We start from the raw sequence: 13,643 nt of genomic DNA, 5'->3' as shown, positions 1-13,643 counted from the left end.
GCGCGACGTTGCCATTGCCGTCTATCTCCTCTTTGAAGGATCCCACGGACAGGAAGGTGGAGACTTGTTTAAAGTCCATTTATTCTCTTTCCGGGGCGGTGGCTCGCCCGTCCATGGCTATCTCCTGGGTGGCTAAAGCCATTGAGGCATGGGCCAATGCCTTGGAGGATACCTTTCCTGATGAGGCTCCGGATATCCAGAGAGCGTTAGTGGGACAGATGCGGGATGCAGCTTCCTATATTGGGGAAGCGTCTTTGGATGCCAGCCTGCTCACTTCTAGGGTGTCGGCTGCAGCGGTATCTGCTCGGCGCTCCCTGTGGCTGAGGTCCTGGAGGGCTGATGCAGATTCAAAAAAGGGTCTGGAGGCCTTGCCTTTTAATGGTGATTTACTATTTGGTCCGGATTTGGACAGAATAGTGGATACTTTGGCTAAGTCCAAGTCGGCTTTTCTCCCTTCGGCCTCTGCGCCGGCTAAGGTGAGGAGCTCTGCCTTTCGGTCCTTTCGGGTTCAGGGTAAGGCCAAGGGCCAGTCCTTCCCGAGACATTCGGCGACCAAGGCCGCACCCAAGCCCAAGAAGCAGGCATGGAGTGCTCGGCGCCCTTCTTCCAAGCAGGAGGATAAGCCTGCTGCCTGATGGGACGGGCCTCTCTCTGGGGGACCCCAGAGTGGGAGGCCGACTTCTCCAATTCGCCCAGTGTTGGCACAATACCACCACGGATGCCTGGGTTCGAGAAGTAGTCTCTCAGGGGTACGCCCTGTCTTTTCGGTTCAGGCCGCCCCACCAGTTTTTCTGTACGAGTCCTTCTCTGGACAAGACCAAAGCTGGTCAGATTCAGGTAGCTATAGAATCCTTGCTACAAGCAGGGGTCATTGTTCCCGTTCCGCAGTCTCAGCGCGGGACGGGGTACTATTCTACTCTGTTTCTGGTACAGAAACCCAATGGTTCTCATCGCCCTATCCTGAATTTGAAGTCTCTGAACAGATACCTCAGAGTTCCCAGGTTCAGGATGGAAACGTTACGTTCCATCATTCTGGCGATGGAACCCGGGGATTATATGGTCTCCCTCGATATCCAGGACGCCTATCTCCATGTGCCCATAGCACCGGCACATCAGCGGTATCTGAGGTTTGCTATCCTGAACCATCACTACCAATTTCGGGCGTTGCCTTTTGGCCTTTCCACGGCTCCGAGGGTGTTCACCAAGGTGATGGCGGTTATGGCTGCCCACCTTCGGGGTCAGGGTCTACGTCTGTTGCCGTACCTGGACGATCTTCTGCTGCTGGCGAGCTCCCCGGAGGTGCTTCTTCGACATCTCCACCTGACCATTGCTTGTCTTCAAGCACACGGGTGGTTGATAAACTGGAAGAAGTCCTCCCTGATTCCATCACAGTGGATGGTTCATTTGGGAGCCCTGCTGGATTCTCGTCAGCAGTGGATTTTCCTGACTCCAGAGAAGGTCTCCTCCCTGCAGCTGCGGATACACAGTTGCCTGAGCAGTTGCCGCCTGTCGGTCCATTCAGCTATGAGAGTTCTGGGGTCCATGGTGTCGACATTCGACATGGTGGAATTTGCCCAGTTCCATTCCCGGCCCCTGCAGGGGCTGATTCTATCGGAATGGAACGGGTTACCTCACCGGATCCGCTCTCAGATGCTGGTGTTGTCCGCGGAGGTTCGGCAGTCTTTGGCTTGGTGGCTTCAGACGGTGCATCTGGTCGAGGGGCGCCCCTTTTGGATCCCGGACTGGATCCTGCTCACGACTGATGCCAGTCTTCGGGGTTGGGGGGCAGTGACCGGCTCATTATCGCTTCAGGGTCGTTGGTCCGCGGAAGAAGCACTTCTCCCCATCAACATCCTGGAACTGCGGGCTGTGTACAGGGCCCTGCAGTCGTCCGGCCCCGCTCTTCACGGAAGGGCGGTTCAGGTGCAGTCCGACAACATCAACCACCAAGGGGGAACTCGCAGTCGGGCAGCAATGTCGGAGGTGTCTCGCATTCTTGCTTGGGCGGAGTGTCACGTTCCAGCGATCTCGGCAGTCTTCATTCCCGGAGTCCTCAATTGGGAGGCGGACTTCCTCAGCCGTCACGATGTGCATCCCGGGGAATGGTCGCTTCACCCAGAGGTGTTTCAGCTACTCGTGGACAGGTGGGGGCTGCCGGAGCTGGACTTGATGGCCTCCCGTCACAATCACAAGTTGCCCGTTTACGGGTCAAGGACAAGAGACGCAGGCGCCTGTCTGGTAGACGCTCTGTCGGTGAAATGGACGTTTCACCTGGCGTATCTGTTTCCTCCGATATCCTTACTTCCTCGGGTTCTGCGGAAATTCAAGCAGGACGGCGGCACGCTCGTGCTGGTGGCTCCGGCGTGGCCCAGACGTCCTTGGTACTCCGATCTGAGGTGCCTCTCCATCGACGCTCCGTACCTTCTTCCTCAGCGTCGGGACCTGTTGTCTCAGGGGCCCTGCCTTTACCCGGATCTGGGTCGGCTGTCTTTGACGGCGTGGCTCTTGAGACAGCCGTCTTGAGGTCTAGGGGTTTCTCCAGTTCAGTGATTGGTACCATGCTTAGGGCACGCAAGCCTGCCTCCGCGCGGATTTACCACAGGGTGTGGCGCACTTATTTTCAATGGTGTGAATCCAGAAACTATGATCCGCAGGTGTTCCGGGTTTCCAGAATCTTGGAATTTCTTCAATCGGGTTTGGACCTCGGCTTACGCCTGGCCTCTCTGAAGGTTCATGTGTCTGCTTTGTCCGTGTGGTTTCAGCGACGGATTGCTACACTGCCAGATGTTTACACCTTTTTCCAAGGTGTTCTCAGGATCCAGCCTCCCTTCGTGCCTCCGGTGGCTCCGTGGGACTTGACGGTGGTACTGAGGGTCTTGCAGGGTCCTCCTTTTGAGCCGCTTGAGTCGGTGGAGCTCAAGTGGCTGACGTTTAAGACCATTTTTCTCCTGGCAATTGCTTCGGCCAGGAGGGTTTCAGAATTGGGGGCGCTTTCCTGTCGCCCTCCTTTTCTGATTTTTCACCAGGACAGGGCAGTGCTCCGCACGCGTCCTGAGTTTTTGCCCAAAGTGGTTTCAAAGTTCCACATTAATCAGGAACTTGTTGTGCCAGCTTTTCAGTCACCTGATCTTTCGGCTGGTGAGGCTTCCTTGGATGTGGTCCGGGCACTTAGAATCTATGTGGACCGGACTGCTTCGGTTAGGAAGTCGGATTCTTTGTTTGTCCTCTTTGGTTTTCACAAGAGGGGTTGGCCTGCCAACAAGCAAACGATAGCCCGTTGGCTTCGTTCAGTTATTTGTGAGGCTTATGCGCAGGAGGGTTTACCTGTGCCAGCCTCTGTTAAGGCTCATTCCACTCGTTCTGTGGGTCCCTCTTGGGCTGCTAGACGTGGCGCCTCCGCTGTTCAGCTGTGTAAGGCGGCTACTTGGTCTTCAATTCAGACGTTTTTGAGGTTTTATGCGTTTGACACCTTCGCCTCTCAGGATGCATCCTTTGGGCGCCGGGTACTCCTTTCAGCACAGGAGCGTCCCCGCCCTTAGTTGTACTGCTTTGGGACATCCCCAAGGTCAACCCTGTGGACCCCCTATGGACCCTGAAGTAGAAAACAAGAGATATGGTAAGAACTTACCTTTGTTATCTCTGTTTCTACGAAGTCCATAGGGTCCACAGGGCGCCCGCCCTGACGCACCTGGCTTCAAATGGGCTGTGTGGCTGGTCACCGGTTTTCCGTCTCCCATTTCTGTGAGTATGGTTTCTTGTGTGTTCCAGTCTTCCTTCTCTCTGTTTAGTCTCCTCCTCCGGCCTTAGCTGCTTACCAACTGAGGTGCCTGTGGCCGGGGCGGGGTATAGAGGAGGACGGACCCAAGTGCATCCTGGGAGCAGCAAAGCTTTAACTGCGTGGATCCAGATCCAGCTATACCCCAAGGTCAACCCTGTGGACCCTATGGACTTCGTAGAAACAGAGATAACAAAGGTAAGTTCTTACCATATCTCTTGTTTTTAGGGCGAAATATGCTTGGAACGAGTCGTACAGGACCTGGAATGGCTGTTTGGGCTACTGCGGCAATAGTGTATGAGGGCACATCTAAATGTATATTAATAATTACTTTGCTAACTTTTTCTACTAGTGTATATGAGATCAGTCCTTCCTGTGATGGATTTTGTTCTGAGGTAATGCTATTCTACAACTTTCTAAAGGTTTTCAGTTGACGAGCCAGGTGGAAACGAGGAGTGAGATGCATGAAGAGAGAAGTGATGAGGCAGTTCATGGAAATAACTACAGCCAAGGAAATGTAAGTTGTCCCTTGTAGTGTGGCCCTAATTAGGTTATGCTGGAAAGATAAGTATATGCAATACAATATCTTAGTTTTGTAGCTAAGTTTTAGACCGGTGTTGCTGCGCTTTTGTACGTTGAAGTCAACTCACATCTCAAGGAGTCTTGACATTTCAGTTATTGGAACTTTTGAACATGCAGATATATTTTCACCGAATGTTGCATTTAAAATGTTTAATTGCACAATTCTGAAAACACTAATAGCATTACTAGCAGAATATATGAAAAACAATAATTAGCATTTTTAGAGTTCAATCCAATTAGGGGCGATATTCTCGCCTCCATGAGTAAGTGTATCTGTATGCTGCTCTTAAGATACCTTCAGGCTCACATATTTCTGTATGCAGCCCCTTAGGACTGTCGGCAAAAATGTGCGAAGCCGGTATGAGATCGGGCCGCGAGGAGGGCGAATTGCCATGCTGTTGCTGGCGTTTCTATGCCGTTCCAATGGCAATTCGCCACTAATTGGATTGACCCCTTAATTCATTGAAAATAAAGCTGTTAAAGGTCATGCACTGTGTATGACTCCATGCTGGTGACTAATTCACAGAACATGTTCAACTTCAGTGGAATAAGATATAGAAGAATAGTGAATGCTGTTGCTCCAAATTGCATAATGGTTACAACAACAATATTGTGGAAATAAAGTTGTTCATAGAGCAGCAAAGCATCACCTGGCCACGCACGTGGGTGTCTGAATTGGACCAATCTAGTTGTTTGACTCCTAACCCAAGATGCTAGGTACAATTGAGTTGATGAAAATCACTGGCTACTACAATAAGACATATGGACTTTCAATAGATAAACCAAAAATATTTCACTGCTCAAGTGGCTTAATGTGGTTCCTGAACCCACAATGCTTCTGCTGGTATTAATCCTCCAGTATAGCCATATATCAGTGATGTGCGTATCGAGCTATTTCTGCAATTTGCAGAGGTGGTTTGGCTCAACCTGTAACCTTATAACCCTGTAAGTCAGATGTGTGTCATTAGAAATATCCAGGTACCATATGACGAATCACATTATTCCATTTGTTTATTGACTTGTATGGATTTAAACGGGAATTACAGGAATTAAGAAGAACTGGCTGTATTTGGAAATCAATAACCAAAGAAACTACAAATTGCTAAGTATGTAAATTTGTAGCTTTAATGAGGGGTGAGTTTGCTCAGTTGCACGACTTGATGGAAAATTATGAAAGTAGCCACTGTAATGGAATGCAGCCAGTCTGACATTTTATTTTATTAGTACTTGTTAATTATATGAGGACCACTTGACTCCGTGTAAGATGAGCTGTAGTGCGATAAGCTGTCATGTGTGCTGGAGTCTGTGTTCAGTCCCAAGTGTTGGAGCTGCTGCTGGATTACAGCCATCCCCTGCTCACGTGCTGCCCACCTTGGTCATGTTGTACTTAAACAGCTGGCAGGCAGGGTTCCCTATGAGGGGGGGTGCTTGAAGGGCACTACCTCTGTCGGCAGCATGACAAAGTGGTTCTGGTTAAGCAGGTTTTGAATAGTCGTTAGACATGGAACTGGCACTGGTTAGTTTGTATGAAACAAAGTTTATAATGTGAAAGCAAACATCTGACTATTTTCAAAATTGCTATCCCCCCATTTTTTAATTTGTTCTATTCTATAAACCAGTTTATACTTGTTGCACAAGAACATATACTGTATTTGAGCAAGTTTGTGACGGCAGCAGAGAAGTCACTGGAGGGGAATAAATGCAATCCAAAAAGTGGATTTTACAGCATGTTGCACTAAAAAAGGTTAATTGAGAAGCATACAGTTATAGATCATGCTCGCACAGCTTAGTTTGTTGGTAATACCTTGTATAACCCCCTAGGTTTTCACAGTGAATGTTCCAGTTCCTCGACGATCTTCCTTATCAAGTGGTTCAACAAGACGCCCTCCTGCAGGCCAATATACACATGTAATGCTGATTATCCATTGTACCATGATAGTCACTTGAGTACCGCACATCACTGGGTGATCTTGCTTTCTTTCTGGGTTGTTGTTAAGCATTAACATAATGAACAATCTGGCAGCAAAGAGCTAAATCTGGCCAATATTTTAAATGTTTTACTACTTTGTAATGATGAACATCCAAATAAATGAACTCGTATTAAATGTCTACTTAATAATGTTAGTGTAATTCATGTAGATCACTGAATATCTTAAACTTGAAACACAAGATGAGAGTGATGCTTTTTCCTCTTACAGATCCCAGCATGTCTTGCAGCTGAATTTAACCAGAACCTTGCAACACTAGGAGACGATTTCAGCGTTACAAGAATGTTAAAGCAGGAAAGTATAGTGGTTACTTTATAAAGTAATGGCCAATCATCCATTCACAGCTTAAAATTTGAACTGCCAGATTTTATTACTACTTAATAGATCTTAGAGCAATGGCTGGTGGGAAACACTGCACTGCTCCTAGCCATAATACTTCAGATCTGCACGGTTGAAATTATAATCCTTCATTGCTGCCCAACTGAATAGTGTATTAAATTTATACCTGTTCAGAATCAGATCTATTAAAATTTATGACCATTTACTTTTTGAGAATAACCCAGTCAGAACATTTGTCTGAGGTTAAGAATCTCCTACATTGTTGAATGATTTTAGAATTACCTTACATAGAGAGCAAGTTTTAGTGGCAAGGACTGTTTTGTGACCTGTGTTAATGATTTGTCATGTTAGTACTATGTTTGTTGAGGATGTTGTGTATCACTAATAGCCATGACAAGGTTTTCCACATACATCAACAGTGGGATAGTAACCTAAATAATATGTAAAGTATTCTGATCAAAAGTTGGTATTATTTTTTTGTCCTTTTGCCAGATGAACCCATTGACGTAATATGCATTAGCAGAAGTAATGTGTACAGTTAGCACGGTGCTCTATATCAAATTGTTTATATCTGGTTAGAATATATTACTTTGGTAACAATCTAATAGAGTAAACTGTATTTGCGCAGATGGACCGAAGGCCCTCTGTCAGCCAGACTGCATGTTACGAAAATGGACAGGATGGCAAAAATATGACATCCAGAAGCCAGGTACAACTGTCTATAATCCGATAATTGCCAAGCTATGCTTAAACGACTGTGTACACTTTTGGGGGGGCATTCCTGTAACCCAGAACACCCCAACTCCATCCACATGCTCAAATATCTATACCATAATCTCTGGAAATCTACTCCTGCCTGCACTACCATATGCAGGCATGGACAAGCAAATTAATAGTACAGTGTAAAATGCAACATGTTTTAGGTGGGATGGGGGGTTTTGCCTTTACTTTTAAAAAAAAATTCTAATTCATTATAAAGTTTTAGTTTGGTTGTAATTGTTGCAAAGGTAAAAATCTAGCGCAATTTGTCCAGTGACCATGCCCATTATATGCTTTTCTACATCAGGGTCCAAAGGGTATCCACAGGATACCTTGGGGTATAGGTGATGACGTCAGGCATCGGGCATCATAGAGTTAAGTTTTCAGCCTCCCAGGATGCACTAGGGTCCCTCTCCTATACCCCGCCCCCGAGCCAATACATCCCAGTTTCGTTGGTGCCCGGCTCGGAGTCGGAGCACCTGTTTAGAGGGGGGCTAAAAATAGCCCCTGAAATTTTCTTCAAAACAGCTGTGGCTGCCCATCTGGAAGTACAGCATGGACAGTCACTACTGACGTCCATGCTGTCTTCCCTACACCCCCGCCGGTACCAGAACGTCGGTACTGATCCGGGGATGCTGTTAATTATCTGGGGTCACATCTAGGGGTGACCCCAGATGTTTTGGACCATGGCCGGATTCAAGGGGGCAGCAGGTAAGCAGCGGGGTCCCGCGGTGGGTCCCCGCTGAACACATGGTCCAGAGTCCCCAGGCAGGGGGCTCCCTGGGGACTGGCTGCAGTGTGGAGCCAGGTAATCAACCTGGCTTCCACTACCCCCCTGGGACAGCGGACCGCAGCTGAGCGGTAGCGCTGCGGCATCCCAGGGGTTAATTGCATGCCAGGGGAGCGCGCCTTCCCTGTACACAGCTGGCGCCTCCCCCGCTGCACACACCCCTCTCTGCACCTGCCGATTGGCCCTGTGGCAGCGCTCCTCCCCCAGGCCGGCCTCCTCTCTGCTCCTCAGTGGCCATCTTTGCAGAAGCATGGTGAACGCTGCTGGAAGCTGCTGATCGGTGGCATCGTGGTCTGGGTCCCCCGGCATACCTCTCCTCCATTGGAACAGGTCTGTGTATGCAGCACTGTGTCCTACCAGACTCTGTGTCTGTGTAGTTGAGGATCAGCGCTGATAGTGCAGGGATTAATTTCTTTGCATTGTATGTGACTTCTGCTAGCGTCTGCTGCCTGTACTTTTACTTTCTACTGTCAGCCATTTCACTGTCCCTGCTCTTCTTCTGCTAAAGCCTTTGCGGTGCGGTGATTGCAGGGTGGTTCTCCTACTATACTAACGAGTATCAGTGAGAGGGGTCACATCTAGAGGTGACCCCAGATGTTTTGGACCATGGCCGGATTCAAGGGGGCAGCAGGTAAGCAGCGGGGTCCCGCGGTGGGTCCCCGCTGAACACATGGTCCAGAGTCCCCAGGCAGGGGGCTCATCATGTCTGAGAGTGAATTTCCTCTCCAGCTTCTGTGTACTGCGTGCAAGGTACCAATAGCGGAGGTGGAGGGTAACGCGGAGGGGCAGTGTTTTTTATTGGCCCGACCAATTACTGTCATGGCTCCGGTACAGGAACCGCCCTGGGCTTGTTTTGCAAAAGCGCTTACAACCCTAGTGGGCCAGTTAGCTCCGCAACCTGCGTTCTCACAGACGGGATTGTCCCAGCAGTCAGTGGTGTCGTCACCCATGCAGGGATTCCCGAGACAACTGATGGTACCCCACAGTCTCCCTATTTCCCCTCCTCAGGTCTCTCAGGAGCCTGCGTGGGTTAATTCACTGACAAGTTCTGTACAGCATTTGTCGGACGTGTTACAAGGGGAGTCTGTGTTGCGGCCGGTGGTGTCTCTGTCCGCTCCTTATGAGGATGATGACGCGACGACCGATGATGGGGAGATTCTGGATCTTTCGGACCAAGAACCTCTCCGTACTAAAGAGTCGGACGCTAAGTCTAAGGTTTTATATTGCTGGCCTTATTCGTGCAGTCCGCACAGCTTTAGTTATTGAGGATGATGATCCTCCGGTGTCCAAGTCCAAATATGCCTTTTTCAAGGATATTAAGGGTCCCGCCACAGTGTTTCCTCTTTCGGGTCAGTTAGTAGACCATTTAGAGGAGGCGTGGAAACACCCTGGTGAACGGTATCAGCCTCAAAGACGCTTAGCGGTGGCTTGCCTGTTTGCGGACAATTATTTTTCTAAGTGGGAATCCCCTCAGGTGGATTCTCATGTGAAATGCCTAGTCCGAAGTGCCACATTGCCCATGCCCTCCATGTTCTCCTTGAAGGATGCTATGGACCGTAAGGTGGAGATCTGCCTAAAGTCCATTTATTCCCTCGCGGGGGGGGCATCCAGACCGACTATGGCCGTATGTTGGGTAGCCAGAGCTATGGAGCGCTGGGCTGATAGTTTGGAGGCGTCTTTGGATTCCGACTGTTCGGCTGAACAGGCCGAGTTGGTAGGCAATCTCCGGGATTCGGCCACTTACATCAGTGAAGCGGCCTTGGATATTAGTACCCTCACATCTCGGATTTCTTCGGCAGCGGTTGCTGCTCGTTGCACCTTGTGATCCTGGAAGGCGGACGCTGATTCCAAAAAGGGATTGGAAGCTTTGCCCTTTAATGGAGAAGTCCTCTTTGGTCTGGATCTGGACAAAATTGTGGCCACGCTGGCGGCAGCCAAGTCTGCATGTCTCCCGTCTGCTGCGGTCCCTTCCAGTTCGGGTACGTCGTCCTTTTGGCCTTATAGGGCCCAGGGTAGGCCTAAAGCCCAGTCCTTTCCCCGACAGGCTGGCCCCAAGAAATTGGCCAAGCCCAGGAAAAAGGCCTGGAGTACCAGACGTCCGGCCCCTAAGTCTGATGACAAGCCTGCGGCCTGACGGTCCGGGCCTCCCTTATGGCGATCCCAAAGTGGGAGGCCGACTGCTGCAGTTCGCCCAGTATTGGTCGGCAACTATGACAGACACTTGGGTTCACGAGGTGGTTTCTCACGGGTATGCCCTCTCCTTTCGGCACAGGCCCCCATCCCGATTCTTCACCACAGGTCTTTCCTTAGACCAGAACAAAGCCATGGAACTGTGGAAGGTTTTGCACACTATGCTCCAGGCTGGAGTTATAGTGCCTGTTCCATTCTCCCAGAGGGGCCAGGGTTTCTATTCCAGGGTTTCTATTCCAATCTATTTTCGGTGCAGAAACCCAATGGGTCGTACCGTCCGATTCTCAACCTCAAGGCCCTCAACAGGTCCTTGCGGGTGCTGCGGTTTCGGATGGAGACCCTACGGTCCATCATTCTGGCGCTGGATCCTGTGGATTACATGGTGTCGTTGGACATACAGGACGCTTACCTGCTTGTCCCTATTCTTTTGCATCACCAACAGTTCCTCAGGTTTGCAATCCGCAACGATCACTTTCAGTTCCGGGCATTACCTTTTGGCCTGGCGACAGCACCACGTGTGTTCACCAAGGTTATGGCGGCGTTCATGCGGCTACAGGAAGTCCGCATGTTGCCGTACCTAGAAAGCCTTTTGTTGGTAGCAGGGTCTCCAGAGCTCCTTCTACGCCACTTGGATCTGACAATTGCAGTACTAGAACGGCACGGCTGGTTGATAAACTGGCAAAAGTCCACCCTGATCCCGTCTCAGAGGATTCTGCACCTCGGAGCCTTATTGGATTCCAGTCAGCAGAGGATCTTTGTGACGGGGGAAAGATCTCTGCCTTGCAGTTGAGGGTGCGCAGTTGTCTGCAGAGTCGCCGTGTGTCTCTACACTCGACGATGAGGTTACTGGGCTCCATGGTGTCAGTATTCGACATGGTGGAATATGCCCAGTTTCACTCCAGACCACTGCAGCAATTGATCCTGTCCAAATGGAATGGACTGCCTCAGAGTCTAAAATCCCAGACGATGGTGCTCACTCAGGAGGTTCGCCTGTCCCTTGCCTGGTGGTTGCAGACGACCCATCTCAACAAGGGTCGTCCGTTTTGGGTGGCGAACTGGATCCTATTGACAACGGACGCCAGCCTGCGGGGCTGGGGAGTGGTCACGGGTCCACACTTGTTCCAGGGCAGGCGGAAAAGGAGCTTCCAATAAACATCTTGGAACTCTGAGCCGTTTTCAATGCTCTCCAGCAGGCACATCGGGTTCTCCAAGGTCACCCCGTGCAGGTCCAGTCGAACAACGCCACCACCGTGGCCTACATAAATCGGCAAGGAGGAACCCGAAGTTGGGTGGCACTCGTAGAGGTGTCCCGCATCCTGGTCTGGGCGGAGCACAATCTCCCCGCCATATCAGCAGTATTCATCCCGGGAGTCCTCAACTGGGAGGCGGACTTTCTCAGTCGCCAGGACGTTCATCCGGGGGAGTGGTCTCTGCACCAGGACGTCTTTCAACTTCTGGTGGACAGGTGGGGTCTTCCAGAGATCGACCTCATGGCGTCACTGCACAACAACAAGTTGCCGGTGTACGGGTCTCGCACAAGAGATGAAGACGTCTCTGGTGGATGCTCTGTCCGTCCAGTGGATGTTCCGGTTTGCTTATTTCTTTCCTCCGTTTTCCCTTCTTCCACGGGTAATCCGGAAATTCAAACAGGAAGGAGGGACGCTCCTGTTGATAGCTCCCGCGTGGCCTAGCCAGCACTGGTTCTCAGACCTTCAGGGTCTGTCCGTGGACTTTCCTCTGCGATTGCCGCTACGACCGGACCTACTATCACAGGGTCCTTGTCTTCACCCGGACCTGACTTTGCTGTCTTTGACGGCGTGGCTGTTGAGATGGCCATGTTAAGGTCCAGGGGGTTTTCCAGCTCTGTAGTACGAACTATGCTAAGAGCTCGGAAGCCATCTTCTGCAAGAATATACCATCGTGTGTGGCGTACGTTCTTCCAGTGGTGTCGGCCGAGAGGTTATGCACGTCGGGAGTTCCGTCTGTCTAGAGTGTTGGCTTTCCTACAGGCGGGACTAGACCATGGGCTTCGCCTTGCTTCTTTGAAGGTGCAGGTGTCTGCCCTGTCTGTCTGGTTCCATCGTAGGATTGCTACAATCCCTGATGTGCGCACCTTTATGCAAGGTGTTCTTCGAATTCAGCCGCCATTCATATCAACGAGGAAATCGTTGTGCCGGCTTTTAACTCACCTGACCTTTCAGTAGGTGAGGCCACTTTGGCTGTTGCGCGGGCCTTAAGGATTTATGTTGACCGCACTTCTTCGTTTAGGAGGTCGGACGCCTTGTTTGTCCTCTATGGCTTCCGTAAAAAGGGTTGGCCTGCTTCAAAGCAGAATTTGGCAGGCTGGATTCGTATGGCCATTTCAGAAGCTTATCTTGAAGGCCTTCCGGTTCCTTCCTCTGTGAGGGCTCATTCCACTAGGTCTGTGGGTCCTTCGTGGGCAGCTCGACGTGGTGCCTCTGCAGTCCAGATCTGCAAGGCTGCCAAGTGCTCATCTGTCCATACCTTTGTGAGGTATTATGCATTTGACACCTTTGCCTCTCGGGATGCTTCCTTCGTGTGGCAGATTCTCCTTTCAGCACAGGAGCATCCCCACCCTTGAAGGATACTGCTTTGGGACATCCCCAAGGTACCCTGTGGATACCCTATGGGCCCTGATGTAGAAAATATGAGATATGGTAAGAACTTGCCTTCGTTATCTCTATTTCTACAAAGTCCATAGGGTTCCACAGGACTCCCGTCCTGTCGCACCTGTGCTGCAGATGGGCTTTACTCTGGTCACTGGTTTTTCCGTCTCCCTCTGGTGAGCATGTGATTCTTGTGTGTGTCCAGATCTTTTTCCTCTCTTCCTTCTCCTCCTCCGGCCTATGGCTTGGTACGTATCTGAGATGCCTTGGCCTGGGGGCGGGGTATAGGAGGGGGACCCTAGTGCATCCTGGGAGGCTGAAAACTTAACTCTATGGTGCCCGATGCCTGACGTCATCGCCTATACCCCCAAGGTATCCTGTGGAACCCTATGGACTTCGTAGAAATAGAGATAACAAAGGTAAGCTCTTACCATATCTCATATTATTGCAGCAAGTTGTTTTTGTTTGTTTTTTTTTCTCCAAAATCAAGCATTTGAAAACTTCCCTCTACAAATCCTTTAATTGCCTAAGATAAAAACGTATTCTGGGAAATATAAGTGGTGAAGCATTTAAACTTACAACATGGCTTCAAT

General features: G+C 50.1%; 1 protein-coding gene across 2 annotated transcripts in view; it reads left to right on the top strand.

Moving 5' to 3' along the window:
* The window catches only part of LEMD1 (LEM domain containing 1), a 150,437-nt gene that overhangs the window by 55,423 nt on the left and 81,371 nt on the right, over positions 1-13,643 (top strand). For both annotated transcript variants that reach the window (XM_088479660.1, XM_088479659.1), the window contains exons 4-7: positions 4,198-4,292; positions 6,179-6,265; positions 6,556-6,639; positions 7,313-7,393. In XM_088479660.1, the coding sequence (XP_088335786.1) occupies positions 4,198-4,292; positions 6,179-6,265; positions 6,556-6,639; positions 7,313-7,393 (347 nt within the window). The remainder of the gene's footprint in view (positions 1-4,197; positions 4,293-6,178; positions 6,266-6,555; positions 6,640-7,312; positions 7,394-13,643) is intronic.

The sequence above is a fragment of the Taudactylus pleione genome, unplaced genomic scaffold (assembly GCF_031769625.1).
Source record: "Taudactylus pleione unplaced genomic scaffold, aTauple2 ptg000242l, whole genome shotgun sequence".
In the NCBI taxonomy this organism is placed as follows: Eukaryota; Metazoa; Chordata; class Amphibia; order Anura; family Myobatrachidae; genus Taudactylus; species Taudactylus pleione.
Note: the sequence above shows the minus strand (reverse complement) of the source record. Positions and strands in the feature narration are given on the sequence as shown.